The sequence below is a fragment of the Leptinotarsa decemlineata genome, unplaced genomic scaffold (assembly GCF_025532065.1).
Source record: "Leptinotarsa decemlineata unplaced genomic scaffold, Ldec_3_MD MMD2_tig00002974_RagTag_RagTag, whole genome shotgun sequence".
In the NCBI taxonomy this organism is placed as follows: domain Eukaryota; kingdom Metazoa; phylum Arthropoda; class Insecta; order Coleoptera; family Chrysomelidae; genus Leptinotarsa; species Leptinotarsa decemlineata.
In genome coordinates this window covers 6666694-6689936 of record NW_027412578.1, presented here as the reverse complement: position 1 = coordinate 6689936, position 23243 = coordinate 6666694, and the positions used below count along the sequence as shown (strand labels likewise).

Sequence of the window (23243 nt, the reverse complement as noted above, 5' to 3'; positions counted from 1 at the left end):
GTTCCTGAAGTATTACTTGTCATGTGATTGGCTTCACACAATGGAAGTTATCTATTCTTGTTGAAATACCGCTTGAATTCATTTCCCAGAAAGGGTAAAAGGTCGTTAATAATAATAAAAATAGCGAAGATCAACAGGCAATTCACCTTTGAAGTAATGCAATGAATAAATACAATATTGAGTTCAAAGGATGTGAACTTTTACGGCCAGAGATAACTGCGTAAAAGTCATTTTCCAGGTTTCTAGATCTTGGTTTGCCGACACGGAAAATATCTTTCACACAATCTTGGGTTGTTGCGCTTGATATATCTCAGGTATGTAACCGTGACTGTAACTAATCAGTATCTGATGGATTGACTTGTCAGATCGTCTCTGTGAATATTGTTTGGAGCACCTCGAAAACCTTTCCTTTCAAGTCATTGATGGTACTGCCATCATCAACGCCGCTGTTAACATTGTTATGTATTTTAGTCAATTTTGTTTCCAATATATTGCTTCACTCACCATAGCAAATTGATCTTTCATTTCCATATATATGCACGTACATCAGCTGTCAATGCACATCTGTGACCACAAAACGTTTTATATTTTCACGAAGATCTGAAGAAACGTCTAGCTGGTGGAGACAGATCCTAAGTAGAAATCCATGCCACGAAAACCCATCAGTATTCTTTCAGAAAGTGTATGTGGCGTAACTGGACATCAGTATTTCGAGACAAACAAATCCACTAGCTCCGCCGAATAGTTTGTTGGTTGTGGAATTGAATGTTGACATTTTCCAAATGATCACGTTACTGGTATAGCAGAGTCTTTCAATGCTTCTTGAAGCTCGTATCAGACATCTTTGGAATACTACTCACACTCAATTGAGACTTAAAAATCTATTCTGAAAAAAACATTCGCCTAATTTAACACTATATCACTGAAAGCAACCTAGATACTTCCAAATATTGAAGGATTACTTTTTTCATAGTTATATGTCTGAAGTACCTACACTGCCATCCTCTCTAGATACAACTCTCGCAACACACTTTCCAAAAACTCTTTCATTTCCATTGGATTGGGCTACCTATCGGGCGCGTCCCCAGGTGGCGGATGGGTGAACAGCTAGGGGACTGGGAGCCCTGTCCGAGAACCCAATGTGGCAGAAATAAGTAGGGTGAGGAGTACCAAACCTTCCCAAAAGCCTTTGCGAAACATTCCACCGTCGATCAGCCTACCTAAGCTAAGGTGTAAAGAATCGTGTCGACTGCTGAATGGCCGCAGGGTGATATGCGGTTACGAACGATCCCCTTGGGGAACCGGATGGAACCTCATCGTAATCAGCCTTCCTCTGGTAATGCGGGGCTCTGTCAGAGTGACCAACTCTTCCCCTGCTACTCCTGGGAACACACATTGATGAAACAAACACAAAAATAGACACAGAAAAAACAAATAACAATCCCAAGGCTGTGGCTGGGGATGAACAGAAATGTCCACCACAATCTACCGCTCGGAATGAGGCTGGACAGGGTAGATCACCTCGTGATATAATAAAAAGGCCAAGGCGTGAGCGCATTTGTGGCGCCGAGGCCAAAAGGAGAAAGAGAGCGATAGAGGCAGGAGTGGCAGCAACTATAAGTGCACCCTTCTCCTCCCCCACTCCACCTCCAACAGCAAGGGCACTTCCCTTGAATAAAGGCGAAGAACCGGCTGCCACTGTAGGAAAGCGCCTCCATTTGAGCACCTCCACGGAGGGAACCTCAAGAAGGTTGAAGAAGCCGCCCAGTGACAATAATGTCGCTGCACCTTCCAAAAGCTTCATGAAGACCACCGTCAGACAACTCAAGGTTGCCAAAGAGAGTATGTGTTCGGCGAGTCTTGGCCTTTACCTGCCGCTATAAAGGAGATGTCTTTCTGGAAAGGACAGGATGGACGATGACCTAGTAGGACAACTCCTCTGGAGGATGTACAATGGGTCACATGTGGCCTAAGTGCTTCTGGGTCTATACTCACCCTCGCTACTCTACAGATACAGATACAGAACTCTTCCATTTGGAGAACAGTATATTTGCATATAAGTTGATAATTATGTCTCGTTTGATTTTTTGCGATGTCAAAATTCACTGTTCTTTCGATTTCAAATGACTATGTAGAAAATTTTTATTAGTTTCGAAAAATAAATCCATATGATTTTACTGAAAAAACATGAACATTTGTTATGCGACATAATCTTATAGTATTTCTGATTGATTAACAATTATCGTAAGCAGTCTTCGATATTGTCGAAGATTGAATATCAAATTGCGTTTTGCTTTTCAATTTGCTTTTCTTTGTTAGTACCTTAGCTATCAAAATTCGTTCACTGTTTCCAGGATTCTTTAATTATTTATAATGTTGAATTTTGGTCTCATACTTTCCTCAAGGTGGTATGGATCAGTCAATAGATAATATTGTTTACAGCAAATAGATCGGATGCAATACATTCTGATATCAGTTGCAACCGAGACTGTATCTCCCAATTCAGTGAATGAATAAAATTTCCTGATTGAATGATATGGATATCACTTCCTGAAAAAGAGATGAAAAAATGTTGAAAACAATTTTGTATGGTCCTTGATAATGCACAAGCAATATTTCATCGTGTCTGTGTATCCCCTATTCCAAACACATGTTATCTCAGTGGCGAGATAAAACTGGTGTTGTTTATAAAATAGGTCACAGATTAGAAGAGACATATTCATAATAGAGCTGTAACTTGTTTCACACTCCACTTAATTTTTACAAGCTGAAGATGTTTCTACAGGTGTTAGTTATATGTGTCTTGTATATTCATTCAACTAATCAAGTTGTGATACCACCAACTGTTTCAGGTGAGTGGAATCAATTTTACTGAATACGTTCAATTTTTCAATCAATGTGTTGACGCTAGCGGGTAGTTGATGAAAATACATTATACCGTATTTAAACGTCATCTTACAAGACCAAGGAAGCTATGACATGTTTAGTTTTCATATACAAGTAGGAAGTTCTGATTCAAAATGATCATTAAACGTTTGGAAAATTCACTATTTCTTCTAAATACTTTGGATCATCATGTGTTTTCATTCAATTAGTGTGTGTATTTGTGATTTATAGTTTGGAATTGGTGTAGTGATGAATATTACAGAAGTTTCATCCCAACACCAAACTATTATTTTTGACACCCCGATTATCATCTTCAAGAGGACGAATAATTTTTCTCGAAACACGTGTCGAGGTGTTGAACACAACGATTTGTTGTTGGGATAAAACTCCAGTGATATGATATTCAGTACGTGTATCTTTATGCGCCATCATTTTGCTCAAATGTTTCATTGAATTTTCAACATATAACACATACGCAAAATAATGATATTTTTTTCACGACTATTGTATGTCTGTTTGCTCAACCTTAGTAATACCCATTGACCACGGCAGTTATTAATGAGTCACTAATTATTGCTGTAGGTGTTTTTTTAATTAAGCTATATCATATTGTTTTGCTACAAATGATCGGGACCTGTGGTTGGAAGGCAAGAAACATCATAACAGTTTTTTAATGTACTATGTTCTTCAAAATATTCTATACATCGAAATAGCTTTTGAAAAAAAACAAGCCAACATTATTGTTTGTGTGCATATATTTCTCAATGTTTTGATACTGTGTGTTAAATTGTGTTAAAAAACGAACTTGTTTTCAACACCACCAGATACTAGAGAAGCTGTTAAAGTTGCCTCACTAAATTTGTTGAACTAGTAAAAGGAAAAGAAAACCATTTCATTTTCTATGTCGACTTTGTCAGTATACTCCACTGAATCATCCACTAAATACCTTACTCAACGTACGTGATATTTTTTAAGTTAAACAGAAAAACTTTTGTGTTGATTATTATGAGATACTATACGCTCATTGAAATTTTCGTTAACTATATACTGTGTATAGATGAACAAAAATGTAGTGAATGAAACACTTGTAGAAATAAAATAATAGTGTTTCTAAAAATATGTATGCAATATAACGAAATTTTCCAATAAATAAAACTTCAGCAAACATATTTATTAGTCGTGGATGAAGCATAGTATTCTACAGGCGTATAATGGCTTTTATTTTCTCGGTGATTTAGGCCACTTGCCTGTGGCTCGTGGCCGTAAACTTCGCATCGTGAATAATAGCCATCATCATTCCCTCGTCAAATGAAATACTATTGTGTCATCTTCTCGACTACATATTCCTTGAAACGAGGTTTATTTAAACATATTATAGACTATAGCTTCATCTGTATGTATGTATGTATGTTTGTTTGTAACTCTCCTTGCTGTGAGTAGCCTCCTTGATAAATCGACATTATTGCTTGATCTATTCGCGGGCAGATGGCGCTGTACGTAACGTCCTTGATATAATTCGAACTCACTTTATATTTATCTCTCCATTTCGAAAAAGTATTTTTTTTATTAACACGCGCTTTCTGCTTTATTTGTAACCCTCCTTTGCGCGCCAGCTGCCTCATTTGTAACCCATTGAAACAATTTACGGCTGATTGATCCCAAAGTTCAGACAAAATAAATATAGTTTAAAAAGACTAAAAACACGCTTTTGAAGAACTAACTAAAGAACTAAAAAGTTAAAAATAATTTTTTAATGAGCTTGAAACAATAACAAACGAAAAATACTAGTATTATTGTGAAAAGAGCGTGGGCGGTTTGTGCCATATTTTTTGTTTATCATGCGGCCGTCACATTTTTCAGAATAATACTAGTATTTTTGTTTCGTTATTGTTTTGAGCTTATTAATTTTTTTTAAACTTTTTAGGTCGATGTTCTGCAAAAGCCTGTTTTTTAGTTTTTCAAACCATATTTATTTACCCATAGTTTCATCAAATGGTATGTTGTGTCAAAGTAAAGTATTTTCATTTATTCAAATTATTGGGTTTTATTGTTGTTGCAAATATTCCAAACAATATATTCTACTGGAAATAACCATGATGAACATTTGACTTTTTCTTCATTGATTTGAAAAATTTTCTCTATTTGGTTTGCCTTGAAATGATCTGAATAGTTCAAATAATGATTGTTGGAATTCTGAAATGATTCTTGAGAATCAACTTGAAATTTTCGGTCATCTAACGAGACTTTGATTACTCTGAAATGGTATTCGAAATTCTCAATAAAATTATGCACTCCTTTTCAGTGAATATATTTTGGCTATATTCCTACGATAAAAGTGTAGAATGCATATGTAAGTGAATTCTAAATTCTGGTATGAACACTTTGTTATTGAATTGATTCGAAAGTCAACTGTCATTTAAAAAAAAATTCACCTTAATTTTCTAAATATTTTGTAGGGATCCAGTATTACAAATGTTTTTTACTATGAATATTTCCAATTTCATTCTGGAGAATGATTAGAATTACTCACATCTATCAGAGAAAACAAAGTCAGGGCCCGGATTTTGTTCTGACCAATCGTGATATTAGTCGTGGAAGCCCGTGTCATATTTGGAAAAATATGACATATTCTTCTTCGTTATATTTGATTCTTTGTTGAATTTCGTCAAAATCCACATTTATGAAAAGTATTCTGATTGGGTATCAAGAAATATTATTCCTAACTACGACAAAATATTTCCAAAACTCACTTCCAATAATAAAAATAATGGTGAATGAGGAAGGAATCAATATTATGAGAACGATTTGGATTTCCTCAGTTGTGAAAGACACACTATTATTTTCCACTGATGACAAGCTTTTCAGATGATAAAAACATGATGTAGAATAATGTAATTTGATTTCATGATGGTTTCGTTTTTTTTTTTTTCAGGAAATTCCTCGAGGAATATCACTCATGAACATTTGACCCCTCTGGTTCCGCTATTTCATTATGGAAATCGAAGTTACTATATGGGAGTACATATGAAAGTGAGTAGGTATTGTTATGAATATCAATTGTTCCTTTCAAATGCTAATTGAAGATTTTGTAAGGGCTGAAAATCATTCGCTTGTTTTGAAAGTTTCGCTCGTTTTGATGTCATGCATTTTTGTAGCTCCATTTCTGAATAAATATTCATTTTCCGTATTGTGGTGTATAGTGATAGATGGAAAATTTTGTAGTCTATACTTTGATGCTATTAATTTGTTTTCCAAATTTCCATTCATTGACTTTTTCTATCTTACTATCATAGGATGTCTTTGAGCGATTTTTGGCCAATTTCAACCGAAGCGCTACCAAAACAGCCCAAAAAATCAAGCAGGTTTTTGGCACCATTCGACGTTGGTTTGTGGAATTTCATTTCGAAAATTTCAGCTCTGTTGATGAGTCCCGAAGTGGTTGACCTATAGTAATCCAGAACGAGAATTTGAAGACCCTGTTGGAGACTGAGCCATCACAAACGGAGCGTAGAATGGCGAAAGTGTGTGCCTCACGATTTGAATGATCGACAGAAATTGTCACGTTTTGAGGTCTGTTCTTCCTTTCTTTCGCTCAACCCAAACGTCACGTGCAATGAGAAGTGGATCCTCTACGGCATTTTCCACAGACGAAACTCCTGGAAAAAGACCATGCCTTGAGTTGAAATCTTCCGCACACGGTTAATGTGTGCAGAACACCCCTTCTCGTCCTACCACCTCCGCTCCTCCGGAGCGGTCCTCAACTTACTGATGAGCGCTTCAGCAGGATTGACATCTGACCTACTGCGATCGAAAGCCATCATTTGGGTGTTTTTGCTTTTTTATCTAGTATTTTAATGAATCGTGACTTCACTTAAATGTAATTTATTGCATGGGGCCCCCAAAAACTAACCGGAGACGAGTGTCTTTATATCGCGAGCAGATGTTTCCCAATGAGTCTGAAAAAAAATTGGATTTGAAATCTGGTCAAAAAGTTTTTATACCAACCGGAGCCGCCTGATAGCGACTCTCGGGGGTGGTCTCTGATTCTGCTTGGTTGGCCTCTTGTGTTTGTCTCTCTCCGGAATCTTGGGTCCTCCCTGTTGAGTGCTTCGTGTAGATCGCGCAGTGATGGACTGTGGTGTGATCGAACTCTTTCACGTTTTGTGCGTGTTCACTCATACGCGTCTACGTAGTGGATGTTCAGGTCCAGGTCCCGGTATATGTATCTATTTGTTATGTATCTCAGAGCGTTTATGGTGGCTCGCAACTGTTCTTGAACGCCTGTATATTGCGTTTGTATGTCCTATAATCGGATGTAGGTTTTGTCAAGCGGATCTTGCCAGCCCTAATCTCTGCCGTACGTAGGCCCTATACGTATTCTGTCGAGAGTGAATCCCAGGTATTTCGCTTCGTTGGCCCACGGAATCTTTTGTCCGTTGGAGGTGACGTTTTCTTCTGGGTGTACCATCCTCCGGATGAACAGTATTGCCTGACTCTTGTCAGGGTTTATGCTCATCTTCCAAAGGTTGGCCCATTCCTCTAGTCTGTTCGCCTGCTGTTGCAAGTATCTGGAAACTTGTGCATGGCTAGTTGACCTCGCCAGTAGAGCTGTGTCGTCCGCGTAGAGTACCAACTTGTTGAAGTTGTTCTCAGGCTTAGGCACGACTGCTGTGTGTACCGAGAAGAGGTGTGGCGAAAGTACTGCACCTTGTATGACTCCTTCTTCCAGTAGTCGCATGGTGCATCCGGCTCCGTCCACACGTATCACGAATCACCGTCCGAAAAATGAATTAATTGAGCATCAAATCTCTGCCTCACCCACCTAAATCGCCAGGACCAGGCATCAACTTCTTTGAACGAAATGAATTCACGTTGACAAAAGTACACTGATTCAAATAGCGCTTATTTCGAATGTATTGAATAAGTATTTACTGAGATATTGTAGTTCGAAGTAGACTTATGAAAACGAACGAAACTTTCGAAACAACTTAATACAAGTCGAGAGTTCAAGTGTTTTCATTTGGAAACCATTCTCTCAACGACTGTTTCATTGACTGAGTTTATTTGCTATCATCAATTTATGTGGATCCAAACTATTCACTCTCAGTAACTCTATCATAGTTCAAACATTAATAGAATAATTACATTTTTTTTCACCCTTACAGCTTTTTAATTTGTCAATTTGAGTCACGAATCTCATTAACGTCATCTTATTTTGGTTTGATTTATTTCCTCAATAGGATTTCATTCAAATGGTTTGATTTTTGGGAAAGAAAGTTTTTTTTTTTTAGCTTTATACTTCTCTATCTTGATATAAAAAATGTGATATCTGCTCTACATTCACCAAAATTTCATCTTGGAATATTCATAAACATTTGAAATGAAATATCCAATATTTGTAAAAATAACATTGGAATTGAAAAGGAAGGCGAAAAAATCCACCAAAGCGTCGAATTACATTTCAGTTTTTCTATTGTGGAATATTTTTTCATTTCAGGTCACGTTTCTACAGGCTAAACAGTTTTGTGAAAATATAGATATGAAACTTGTCTCCATAGAGTCAGCGGAAGAAAATGACAGAATGTTCAAAGAAATCAGAGAATTAAGTAAGTGATTGAATGTGGCAAATATTTGTTTTGACGTTTTTGTGTCTATGAAGGAAGTCAATCGTGATGAAAACTTTTATATTTTCAATTGAACAACTGATATTATATGTATTCAAAGCAGTTCCTTCAATACAATAGACATCAAAAGTACTCCATTCGTTTAGTATCAATGAACGTTTACTGTATCTCCTGTAATATGAATGTGAAACACCAGGTCGAAAAGAAGAGATGATAATAATGATGAATTGGAATTGAATTCAAACAACATCCTCAACGTTTCTGTATTTATGGAGTGTTGCAAGAAGTCATACATTTCTGTCATACACATATGATATGATCATTATTGTCGTGTGAGATATAGTGAATCATATTTCTACAGTAATACAACTAGTATTTCAAAAAAGTTATGCTGTGAGATTCAATATACCAACTCATGGTAAAACAACGTTCATTCTGTTGAAATTTTTGAGGAATTCTGAATTCATTATACTTCTACGTTTCGTCATACAAAACGGCATTACTGAAAAAAAAAGTGGACATTTGTCGTAGCATGAATAAAATCAACGAGATTCATCAAATACTTTTTCGTGCAAGTGAATTGTAACGCCTTGAATTTTCAAAGACTGATATTTCAAAAAATGGTGGTGATCTCTGAAATGGTAGTGTCTTGCTTTTCTCATTCAACAGAAAGCATTTTTCCCTACTTTATCACCTGATTGAACTTGGTAACTGATCGACAAGTGAGCTGCAATAATAATGCAGTTTTTCATAATCACTGGTCTCGTGAAAAATTATCTGCTTCAAATAATTTCACTTTTGAAACTCTGACTTTTCAGATAAAGGAGATGAGTACTGGTCTTCGGGATCAAGGATGGTGGATGGAAAAGAATGGAGGTGGATGAGTACAGGAAAGAGGTTCGAATTTTCAAAATGGGCTACTGGTCAACCCGATAGCCCTGTGGACCAATGTACTGTGCTAACTCATCAGAAAAATGTGGGTCTCTTTTGGAATGATCGGGACTGCAATTTACTATTTTGGTTCATTTGTGAGAAGGAGTTTGATGCCGGAAATAATTACACTGAATTGCGAGTCACTGGTAAGTATTCCAATTTGAAAAAAATTACCATCGATTTTTTCAACGTTGAAGTTCTCGTGATGTCTCGTGAGGTCGACTTAAGTCTCATCAAATTTCTAAATTATGTTCAAATGAAAAGAATAGAAACACTTTCGTTTGAATACCACTGGTAAATTTTATTTTTACACCGGTTTCGGGTTTGACCCAATTATCAAGTATAAAACTGAAATATGAATTTTGAAATATCGTTTCAATAGAATTTTCAGGTATGCTGCAAGGACAGGTATTCGAGAGACATAATGCCAACTTAAAATACCATCCTGAAAATTCTAGGAGTTGTTAAACTCATGAATTCAAGAGAGGCGACCTACATGAATCAAGTTGCTCGTTTAGGGGTATGTTTCTGGTTTTTAATTCATTTGTTAATTTCCATGGCCTCCAACAGATTCATTTTTATCTTTTCATTACATATATGTAGGATTTTGAGGTTATCTTCATTCATTCAGAGTATGGCGAGTGCTCTGCAATATACAGGCCAGACCGGTAGAAATTTTACTTAAGACTGCGTGAACACGTCTGTTTGGACAAAAAATCTGCAATGTACAAACATCTTCAGAAATCAAACCACAAGATAAATAAAGATAACCTCAAAATCCTACATATATGCAGTAAAGGGAGAAACATGAATCTGTTGGAGGCCATGGAAATAAACAAATCAATTAAAAACCAGAAACATATACCCCTAAACGAGCAACTTGTTTTATGTAGGTCTCCTCTCTTGAATTTATGACTTTAACAACTCCTAGAATTTTCAGGGTGGTATTTTAGGTTGGTATCCTGTCTCTCAAATACCTGTCCTTGAAGCATACTTGAAAAGTCTATTGAAACCGATATTTCAAAATTCATATTTCATTTTTATACTTGATGATGGGGTCAAACCCGAAACTGGTCGTATACATAAAATTTACCATTGGTATTTAGACAAAAGTGTTTTTATTCATTTCATTTGAGTGATCATGAATTACAATAAAGTAAACAAGTCATCAATGACAAATATGCAAGACTATGCAAGTTGTAGTCAATTCAGTTCGGATTTGACTTTTTTCTCCATACAAGTTATTTTCTGTTACTGCATCGCCTTTAATATCATTCCAAAATATTTAGAAACAATCAACATTGTCCCTGTGCTTTAGCTTCCTCTACAAGTACGATGAATTGAGTCCATCATTGAGTAGGCCTCTACGATTGAAAATTATAAATATATCAGCAATTTATGATATGATATGAGTAATCTCCATATTTGGGAACCTAAACATGTAAACTCACAAATTAGTTCGATTGATGACCTATTTATTTTGTGGAAGTTCATATTGAATAAAGGATAGGGAACATGACTTTTGCATGAATTCGACTGAGACTTTCATTCGTTACGAGCGGTTTCGGTTCATTGAACCATTCTCAAGTTTATTTGAGCACGCCTTAATGAGCCATCATCAAATCGGAATTGTCAACGATGCATATTTTTTCACTCATCAGGAATACATTTTTGATGAGGTATGTAACAGCTATCATTTTTCATCCTCAGGTTCACTGAATCCAATACAGATGACACCTTTGTGGCCAAATATTAAACTCCTACATTTCAAAAATAAGAGTTATTACTTTTCAAGACAATTCAAGGTGAGTGATTTAGAAATATCTATTACTCAGTATCACTATTTTCCGGGTTTGAAGGCCGTCGATTTTTCGAATTTTTGTCCGATATTTCGCTAGTGCGAGTGGCTATCTCGCACTAGCGAGTGGCGGTCGCCACTAGCGCCAGCGAAACGTCAGGAAAAAATTCAAGAAATCGAAGTCCTTCAAACCCGGAAAATAGTGACACTGAAAACCTTGACCGCGAAAGACTCAACCATTTTGCCAATATCTATTCTTCTTTCAACAAATCGCCATTAATCATCTAACAAACAAGAAAACGAAATGACACTTTGATACTTGATTAGACACTGGAATTTACAATTTATCAACATTCGATTCCAGGGAAATTTTCTACAAGCTGTTGAGTTTTGCCAGATGATCAATATGCAGCTTGTTACCATCACCTCAGAGGAAGAAAATTCTAGAATACACAAGTATATTAGAGATACCAGTAAGTATTTTCCAATTGGAAAAGGAAGGAATTATGTTAAATGACGTTGAGTATGACGTTGGAGTATTCAAATATTGCCACAAAAACAATTCTCATTTCAGAAACTTCTTCCATTTCGGTGTATCTGTAGAATAGGGAGGGTGAGTGTAGGCTACTTGTGATCCATTGTACATCCTCCCGATGAGTTGTCCTCCTAGGTCATCGTCCATACTGTTCTTTCCAGGAAGGTGGACAGGTAACTAGGAGACATCTCTTTCATATCGGCAGGTGTAGGCCAAGACTCGCCAAAAACACTCTCTCTTATTGAGACTTGCATAAGACATATCTGAAAGTTTCATTATCCTGTTCACACATCCTTCCATAATATGGAAGTGTTTTCTCAGTTGACAGTGGCCAGTCAGAAATCCTACTGTTAAGCGTAGGTTTTTCGTGGTCTTCGCCAGATATTTCTTTGGCGTCAGCTTCCCAGGGTCGCCCAAGGTGATCTCGGCAAGACTGCATCTTTTGATTTCATCCCAACTCTTTAACATTTGGCTAGTTCCGCAATTGTCGGAGTCATCAGACCGTAGGTGCCACTGGGTCCTGAAATTCTCAGTCTAGCCGCTTCTTTGGCTGAAGAGTCGGCAAAGCGATCACCTTTATTCTTGTCGTGCCCTTCAATCCACCTCAGGATTTCGGTCTGATATCAGTGTCAAAAAAAGGTTTCCAGATCCAATCTTTTTCGAAAAAATGATGCATTCTGCTGATTGAAACCATTTTTGATGTATCTTATCCATGAAAAAAATTACTCTTAATCTATAAAACAGTGGTAGATGTCCAGGAATACAGCTGTTACAGTTTTGTTTATCTGGAAACCAACTGGTAACAAATTTCATAAACTACACCTTACGATTTGATCTCCAGAGAGTTTGTGGTAAAAGTGTAGTTTATGAAATTACTATGGATCTTCATCAGTGAAGTGTAGTTTATGAAATTACTATGGATCTTCATCAAGAATCGACCGAATCAATCAGCAAAAAATGGTAGCAAATTGCCAAAAACGACTCTCCTCAATAGGAACACTCAACAGATTATCAGTGGTCTGAGTTACTGGTCATACTGGCCTAGATGGCAATGAGGCTGCTGACTCCCTTGCAAAAGAGGTTGCTGCAAGCAGCTTCATCGAACCGGAACCTGTCTTTGGCATCCCTTAAGCTTTGTCAAACAAAGATTGAATACCTGGATGGTGAAAATATTTATGGACTTCTGGCTGTATCTTCCAGGATTGGCTTACTTCAAGGCGTTTATTCACCCTTCGAAGCTTGATACCAAACAGTTGTTGGACTACAGTAAGGATAAACTACGATCTCTAACAGGTCTTCTCACAGGTCTCATATTCACAGACTCGGACTATCAGAAAACAGTGTGTGTCGTCTTTGTTTCGAAAATGATGAAACAGCAGAGCACATACTTTGTGCCTGCCCACAGGGGACCGAATCAGTTTTATAGAGTTTTGCAGAGCCGTACTCTCACCATCTGACCTGGAAGACCACTCACCATACAAACTAATCGGTTTCGTTAAGAAGCTGGGTTTATTTGGTCGAATGTAAATAGGTGTAAGACATAATAAACCACTAAATCCACTAACTTTGGAGCTAACCTAACGTAACCCTAACGTAACCTAGTTGTGGTAATTTCATTATCGTTGAGCAATATCCTTTTCAAAAACCCCGTCTACATCTGGCAATTGATATATTTTCAAGAATCACCATTTACGTGATTGTGAGGATTCCTCTATCGCCTCGATATGGATTTGGTCGAATCTGATTTTCTTCACAATACAGATCCAAATAAAAATTATTGGGAATATTGATCAAAATCGAATATGAATCATATCAACTTCCCAGTATATGTATATACGTAGGTCTATTTGATCAGTCTTACTGATACTTGTGTGTTGATTTCTGCATTATGTATGATACGAGAAATATTACAGTTGGTGGTGACAGTTGGTGGACTTCCGGTAGCAGAATTCTGGATGGTGAAAGATGGGTCTGGATATCAACAGGAAAGCAAGTTGAGTACACAAACTGGTTAGTAGGACAACCAGATAATATGAATGATCTCTGCATCAATCTAATTCATCAACGGAATAACGGGCTCTTCTGGAATGACATCAACTGCAACACTGCTATGCAGGTCATTTGCGAGGCGCCGAATGCAGATTATAACTATGAAGAAGAAAGACGCAATAAGAAAGGAACATATTATGATAACTATTGGGGAGGACGTGACTGGAGGCCGCTAGTTGATGTCAGAGACGATAGTGGAGGTAAGTCGAGTCACTTTTTCAGTATGGTTGTAATCTCTGAGATACTACAGAGACTATCGGCAAATACTGAGAAGGAAGGAAGTTGAGGAATTAACAGATCATATGAACTTGTGATGCACTGTTTGGAACCTTTGGTGTGGTAATGAATATTACTGGAGTCTTTTCTCAACACCAAATCGTTATTTCTAACACCTAGACAAGTTATCATCTTCAAGAGCAAGATTGAACACATTTAATAACATTTGATTTTCTTCCCGAAAATTATCACTTGGTTATCGAAAAATGTGTCGTAACGGTTTGGTGTTGAATATTACTCCAATAATATTCATTTATCAAATACGATACAAAAAGTGCAGAATAACATATTTCAAAGCGAACATTCAAAAACAAATATGGAGTCACTTCATTATGAAAATCCTCAAATCGTGATATGAAAAAAAAGATTAGGGAAAAAGAAACCTCAATCATAGCCTTAGAAAAATAACATCGAGTTTAATTATTGCCTCGTTGAAATTAGAGCTCTGAGGGAAGGTTTTCAATTCCCCTGAGATCAATATCGTATTTGTTTCATTACATATTTTTTGTGATCATTATTCAACATTGAGATGGCTGTAGAAAGCTATACTCAAAAGATATACATTTGCTCTCGCGGACTCAGTTAATCGGTGGCAGTAGCGCTGGACTTTGTTTCAAATATATAGTTATGTGGTAATCTTGACTGTTTTGAATGTGCCAATATCTAATTTTCTTTTTGGAATTGAATAATTTAAAATATATTGCTTCTTCGATAGATTCCTTTATCAATTCATATGATTGAACTAGCCAACATTTTTGACAAAGCAACAGTATCAACATTCATCCTCAAATGTATTTTCAAACATTTCAAGAACTGTATTGTAATATCTCCTGTACAATATTTTTCATCAACTGGGTATTTTCGGATCACAAAAATTAATTTGGAGGTTAGGGAGCGTTTCCAACTTTCTAGATTATCAAATTCATGAATAATTGATTCATCACTCAGTCGTACCATCCAAAAAAACTCACTTCTAAATCAATACTTGTGATTTTTTTTCAGATTCCGAATGGTTGCGTAGAGTGAGACGAGTTCCTCCTGGTTCGATACATATGTCTCATCAAGAAGGAAAAACTTTCCACGTAGAAAACAATCTAGAGGTGAGATATCAGCTCTAACAAATTTTTTTTGAATTATTATGTCAAACCTTTTACACATTGACGTCATGTTTTTTTCTTGATGTATATTGAGACACATTGAGGGATCGCCCATGAAAATATTAGGGCCTTGTTGAACTGTCATGTTTTTTCTCAGATGATGTATTTTGTCACAACTTGTACACATTGACGTCATGTGTTTTTTATGTATGTTTATGTATCTTACGTTGCAACTTCAGGGCCTCGTTAAATTGACATGTTTTTTCATAAATTATGTATTTTTGTCACACCTTCTACACATTGACGTCATGTTTTTTCTAACTGTTGTATTTTCACACACCTTGTATATTCCGCTGAATGCCCGCCGTCATGTTTTTTTTTTTCAATCTGATTTTTCATGCAAAACTTCCGCGCTTCCAATATTCCCATCTACATTCATTATTTTTCATATTTCAACCACGGTGTTATCTTTCAACACACATAATTACAAGAAATATGTTTTATTATTCATATACATAACTGAACACCCTATTTTACGATTCTTTTTTTTCAAATCATAATTGAAGCTCTTTCAAACCAATTCGAAGAGCGATTCAATAACCCCATCAGCCCCATCGCTATCAACAGTTACTTCCAATATCGGTGTCGAAGCTAACAACCAAGCCTACAGCGCTGACAACTTTTGTTCAATTCCGTAACCTGATAATTTTGTTATTTAAATTCCTATGAAATTTCCAGCCGTCAATGATCAGTGGGACTATGTGATGGTGAGCTTGGATATGTGGTCTGTCTCGTTGAAGTGAACACAATTTAAATTTCCCGCTTTGCGTGCGGTAGCTTCTGATTGGTCGATTGGGTAATGACGAAAAGTGGAGGAGTGGGGGTGGACTGGAGAGGCGCAGTTACTACACTTATAAAATGACTACTTCTGGGGTAGATACTCTTCGAACCTGAGGCCTGCATCCTCAACTATTGGCAACTGTGTAACCTCAAAATTTGCAAACATGACATGATCAAACAATTTGAACCGATTCAATAAGCCTCAATTATTTCTCATTTCCATCTTTGACGATATTTCAATATAATGAAAATTGTAGAATTTTGAAATACATTTTACTAATTTTTCATGATGCAATAATCATCGTGAAACTTGAATTGAACATTTAGAACGATGATTCCTCAGTTACACCTTCATTTTCTTAGTTGTGTTAGTTTCAGTTCGTGTTAATATACTGGGTAGTTTTTTCTTTTGATGTAAATTGATCAATATCAAGAAAAACGAAAACTCATCACCTGGAGTGAAAGTAGTATATGTTAAACATCCCCTTTCCCTTTTTCCAAAGTAACTCAGTGTATGATATGTATAATATTTGTGAAACAGAAAATCAAATAACTTTCCAGAGATTTCTGCCCTAAAATAATACACTTTTATACTTTATTCATATAATATATTTTTCAGGGGACTCAAGCTGAAGCTGTAGAGTTTTGCAATTACCATAACATGCAACTGCTGGAGGTGGATGACAAAAAAGTTGATATTATCAAACGACTTTTATCAGATTCAAGTGAGTGAAACATATTTTTGGTAGCTACTGAATATATTTTATTTCGAATTTCATTAGTTCGGACTTCCATTGTCTGATATTATATAAAATGATTTGAAATCCCTGAGAGAACTCAGAAAAGAAGAAATAAAAATGAATAGCTAAACAGTTATACTACAACAATGAGGAAAGAAATTCTGAAATGAAATGATAGAAGCTATCCGAAGACAAGGAGCTGAAAGAACGATTTCACCTATAGAAGTGATTATGGAATTACTAGGATGATGTGTACGAAACTGTTATTTCCAACTGAAGGACGAATTTTTCACACAAGATGAAGGACTGCCAATGGGATCGCCACTTTCACCAGCCATAGCCAACAAATATGATGAGTGGTTTGAAACTCTGGCCATTGAGCAAGCCCACAAGAAACCTCGTGTCTGGTTGAGATACGTTGACGACAACTTCATAACATGGAACCATGGGAATATTGAACTAGACGCCTTCTTGAAACACATCAACAGCGTGAAACCATCCATCACTTTCACAATGGAGAAGGAAGTCCACAACGAATTGTAATTCTTAAACGTATTGGTGAAGAGGACCGATACTAAGTGGGAAACATAGGTACACCAAAAACCTCACTCACACGGGACAGGAACCATCAAGAATCTATTAGAACGTGCTTTCGGGCTCTGTAATACGAAGGAAGGTCTCGACAAGGAACTAGACATCATCAAAACTGATCTTCAACAGAATGGTTACTCCAAAGCGATGGTAGCTAAAAGACAGCAGGATCCTTGCAAGAAAGAGAAGCTGTCAGAACCAGTGCTAGTACTTCTCTACATCAGAGGATTATCGAAGAAGATAGGAAGAATTGGTCCCAAGTACAACAGCAGAACTTGCTTCAGATCCGGAAACACTATCCGTAGTAGCCTCACAAAAACCATGCCATCAAACGCGGAATGCGATTCGAAGAATTGCATTTACCGGATATCCTGTGAGTTCGGAAAACTCTGTATCGGTGAAACTAAGAGGCCATTGAATGTTCTTATTGTCGAACACAAGAAACACACATAGCGAGGGTACCTAGCAAATCAGGAATAGCAGGGGCATGTTTGGCACATCAACATAACATCGAGTGGTCTTAAGCTGAGATTATACAAAGAGAGGAACTTTGGTTTAGGAGAAAATTCAAAGAAGCCTCATGCATGTTGTCCAACAATGTATTAAGCCAGGCTAGCGTAGCGATACGCAACATATGGAAACCCATAATCAAGCGAAAAATGGCCAACTCCCAGTCAAGCGGAAAAAGGAAAGCGCAGACAAGTTAAAGTACTCGAATGGTCCATAAATAGTCATCTCTCGAAGGAATTAGTCCAGCCATTACCCGAAGACAATTGTGGATACCAACAATCGAAACATCGTGAAGTAACTTGGCTTGGAATCTTTCAAATTTTTTATTTCATTTCTGTTCAATTGTTCTATTTTCACTTGTATTTCATTTCACAATTATTTCATTTCAGGTTCTTTTTGCTCAATATAACTGTTTTTTAGCAATTCATTTTCAATTCTTCTTTCAGGGATTTCAAATCATTTCATATATTATCAGACAATGGAAGTCTGAACTAATGAAATTGTCAATCACGTTCAAACAAATATTTAGTTTCAGTTATTTGAAATTGCAAGTTACTTACTCGATAATTATTGAATATAGTTCGGCTGGTATCCTGTTGAATTATGCTTGCCGAATGGAGATGTATCAAAAACACATGTTTCCACATAACTCTTCAGGACGCGGGTGCTAACTTCATGAGAAATTTCAGTATTTTTTCAGTGACCGAATTTTTGAAAATATGCTCCTTTCTGCCAATCACCTGACACACGGCTATAATATCAGCAGAAAATCATTAGCAACCTCGATTTTTATTTTAGAATCGGAGGTTGTGGATCAAAAACTCTTCATGTTCCATTAGCGACTGGATGAAGAATAATTTCAACTGTTCTCGTCTGTTTAATACCCTAACAAATACCTTTCTGTGAATGAAATGCCATATCTATCTAGACAGTGAGCTGAGATTTTCGGGATATGCAACTTATGTGAGATATCATATACTACTCTCAGACAATTGTTCCCAAATCGTGACCTTCTTTCCACAAAGATGAAGCTGACATTATGCGAAAGTCTCATTTTTTCAAAGCTCTTATATTGTGACAGGGTTTATGGACTTTCCTTACGCCTATGCGATTTCATCTGTCTGCGGAGGATGCAAAATGTCTGCATAAGGTGTGAGTGCACTATTTTCTTAACCCTTACAACTCAATTTGAAGAGCAAGATTCAAATGTGTCCCCAATGCAACTGTAGAAGAGAGTTTTCATTGATCCCATCATTCCCAAACCCATCATTCCCAAACCCTGCTTGGTTTGTTTGTTGATAATGGTCGTCCGTTTCATCTTTGGCCACTAGACCCTAGAAGCATATCTTATCATGGAATGTTATCATGAGGTTACACCGCCCTGGTGTAGAGCCATTTCATCAGCTCTGTTTCGAGCCTCTTTGTCTTTCCGTAGCTGCGTCTGGCCAGAATGAGTGCTACCTTCACCTTCTTTCTACTTCTTCTAGATGTTGGTTCCCGGTCAGCCTGGGATCCAGTATAACTTCCAGAGATTTATATATTCTTCTCTTCATCCTCAAGTTTCAGAAGTTCTTGGTCCTCCGCTTTGGTCTCATTTCTAATTCACTATGAATGAAATGATTTTGAACTTGATTTGAAAAAAAATCATGAAAAAGTATGTAGGTCATGATGAATTTTATTATTTCGGACTTCCATTGTCTGATATTATATAAAATGATTAGAAATCCCTGATAAAACTAATAGAAAAGAAGAATCAAAAAAGAATAGCTGAAAATAACAATTATATTGAGCAAAAAAACCTGAAATGAAATAAGGGTGTAATGGAATACAAGTGAAAATAGAAAAATTGAACAAAAATCAAAAATAAAAATGAAAAGTTGAGAGATTCCATGCCAAGTTACTTCACGATATCTTCGGGTCATGACTGTGCGGTGTGAGCGATGATCTCTCCTTTTCCGAAAAATAGACTTGGTGTTTTTTCAAAATCTGGTACAACTTCCTTTCAATTGATACAGTAAGGTCTCGTACGATCTTCATGTATTATTCCTTCTGAAGAACCTTTCCGATCTTCTGTTCGTAGAGAACAGTATTCATCACCATAGAAGCGTTTCCTTTATCTGCAGGTAGGATCTTCATGGTGGTGTCTCTAAGTAGGCCGTAGACAGAGCTCTACGTTCTTTACTGCTGATGTTAGATGTTGGAACTGGTTCTCGATCCAGCTGTTCTCCAATTTTCCATCTGAATTCTTCTGCCTCGGTCTGGTCAATGAGGGAACTGGTGGATTCCACTGCAGTAATTACCTTTCCGCAACAAGCCTATTGCCGTGAGTGGACGGGAAATCATGTTGATGACGTTGGCGACTTCATAGTTGTCCTGTTTCCGGTCTGCATTTGGGCAGTGTTTTCTCACTTACTTTCCCCACTTTCTGTTGTGGGTATTCTCCATGTCTTCACCAGAAGACGATTGTGGACACTAACAATCGAAACGTCGTGAAGTAACTTGGCTTCAAATCTTTTAATTTTTTATTTTTGTTTTTAATTTTTGTGCAATTTTTCCATTTTTACTCGTATTTTATTTCACTGTTATTTCATTTCAGGTTTTTTTGCTTAATATAATAATGGTTATTTTCAGCTATTGTTTTGTTATTCTTGTTTCTTATTAGTTTTTTCAGGGATTTTGAATAATTTTATATAATATCTAACAACCGAACTGATGAAATTAATAAAAAAGTATAATATGATGAATAGGATTTTTATTAGGATATATTTCAACATTCATAGCATTGTTATGGTAGGATAACTACGTCTTCACTGATTGCTTCTATCTTAAATCTTACAGATTACAATGATCTAATTCAGAAACATAAATACGTGAAAAACTCGTCCTATGAATGACGAGAAATAATTGAAGAGCACAATAATCATGATTCTTTTGGTCTCTCTCATCAAGCGATAACTCTGTGCTCCGGTAGATTACCTATTTTAATGGATACGTACTTTGTTGACAAAATTGATTCATTTCTGAGTTTCCTATTTCCGAACTACCTTCAATTCGGAATACTGGCTTCAGTTCATATCTTTGACTGAATTCATGATGAACCTACAATTAAATTTTCAAAGCATGAATATTCTAGAGCTATGCCTTCAGTGAATCAGTTATATCACTATTGTGGTTCACAGGTGTGGTGAGGAAATATTGGACTGCAAATCCCTTCCCTAAAAGCAGAAGCTGCATAGTCATCGATAAGTACGTGACTGGAAGAATTCAATTTTGTGAAAGCAAGAGAAACTTCATTTGTGAAATAGGAGAAAGTTCACGATTTTCTCCATACCCCCAACCAGTAGTGAATGTATACGTTAGCAACAATGTGATGAAAGAGGATGGAACAATGAAGAAAATATCGGAAAACTTTTTTTTGTCAAACAATATTAGTGTTACAGAAGAGGGATATCAAGTTAAATTCAATACTAGTTTCCAAGTTCCTGTTGAAGCTGATGACAATGAAAATACCTCTTCGATACCTTTGTTATTCCCACATGATAATTGATTGATTCAAATGATATTCTTCATCCAAAATATTTCATAGTATTCAGTATACTAATTTCCAGATATTTTATATGTAAATGAATTTTTTTTTTGATACGACTGAAAATGTTTCAGTTCCGCAGGTTATTCGACAAAACTGGACCTCAACTGTTTATGTATTGTTTATGTTTGATTTGATTCATCTTTGAATGAAATAATCAATAGTTTTTGCATTCACTAAGATGCTTTTAAAAACAAGTTCAATAACTGATGGACTGGGTTTTCATTCGAAAAATTTGTATGGAATTATTGTTCATGAACTATAATATCTACTATGACAGCACTGAAAAAAATCCACACATACATTACCACCTCTCCAGAAAATCAGTATTGTCTGAAGAATGTTGAAATAATGTGTTCGTTTCATTATACATACTCCAACAACTTTTTGAGTTTCAATGAAATCCCCAATGTTTTCTGAATATTTCAACACTCAAAACTATTTTTTCATGTTTATGTTTCAATAAAAATATGTCTGCTGATAATCCTCAATATATGTTGAAGAACTGCATTTTCAACAATATCTCCTATTTTTCGAGCCGGTGAATGATAACGAATACTGTTTTATCTCAAAAGATGCAGCAAATTATGACACCTGAATAGTTTTTTTTCTTCAAAATTATTTATTCGTCAGAGAATAAAGTAATACATATCATGAAATTATAAAACAACAACATTAATTGGCGCTGGCAGATAATATATATAAATATATATATATATATATATATATATATATATATATATATATATATATATATATATATATATATATATATATATATATACATATATATATATATATATATATTTTACAATGTAAGTTTTCACGGATGGTAGAATATGATGTGTTGTTTTTCCGGGTGTTCATCCGTTGTGTACTATTCGATAGTCGACGTTTCGCCATCATCTCAGATGGCATTATCAAGACGAGTTACTGCTTCGCTTCGAGAGGTGTAACTGATGTTAGGTTCTTCTTGTGGTGTTTTTATATGATTTCGCTTGCGTAAGTTGTATGGATTTGTTACCTGTTTTTCCACCTGAGGGTTGTTGATGGCTTTTGGCGGTTCTCCTACCTGTTTTTCTACCTGAGGGTTGTTAATGGCTTCTGGCGGTTCTCCTACCTGCGATGGTTCATTATCAATTTGGGGTTGTCTTTGGTGGTTTGTTTTTAATTATTGTTTTCCAAATCCTTGGGATGTTTAGTGAGTCATCCCTTTTGTTGATGAGGCCTTGCTTTTCGATTTCGATAGCTTCCCTGATTTGTCGAATTCTTGGGTTTTGCACCTGTGCTATCTGTTTTGTGGACTCAAAATTAATCTTGTGACCTGTTTGTAGATGGTGTTGAAAGAGGGCAGAGGAGGTTTGTTTTGTTCTTATCGAGTTTTTGTGCTCCTGGGTTCTGGCAGATATACGTCTGTTGGTCTAACCGATATATTGTTGACCACAGTCTTCGCATGTGATGCTATATACTCCTTGGTTTTCTGGGGAAATTCTCTCTTTCGGTCTGGGCAGCCAACTGAATATCGTTTTGTGCAGTTTGTAGGTTGTCCGGATGTTTATACGTCTTAGTATTCTCCCGATTTTGTCGGTCACACCTTTGACATAAGGTAGTGTCACAGATTGTCTGTCGTATGGAGAGTCTTCTGTCGATCTAGTGAATGTTTTTTTGGTTCTTCTTTGTCTGTCGATGGCCTTTTGAATGATCTTTGGTCCGTAGCCATTTTGTCGCAGAGCCTTTGTTGTCTGAATAGTACACAACGGATGAACACCCGGAAAAAC

General features: G+C 36.4%; 1 protein-coding gene across 1 annotated transcript; it reads left to right on the top strand.

The window, feature by feature from the left end:
* Positions 1 to 2694: 2694 nt before the first annotated feature.
* LOC111502712 (uncharacterized) lies at positions 2695 to 21849 on the top strand. The gene is made up of 10 exons (XM_023156854.2): positions 2695 to 2852; positions 5819 to 5916; positions 8384 to 8492; positions 9329 to 9589; positions 11154 to 11248; positions 11606 to 11714; positions 13690 to 14025; positions 15104 to 15201; positions 16658 to 16763; positions 21059 to 21849. The coding sequence occupies exons 1-10, from the start codon at positions 2774 to 2776 to the stop codon at positions 21424 to 21426; spliced, it is 1659 nt and encodes a 552-aa protein (XP_023012622.2). The 5' UTR covers positions 2695 to 2773; the 3' UTR covers positions 21427 to 21849.
* Positions 21850 to 23243: the final 1394 nt, after the last annotated feature.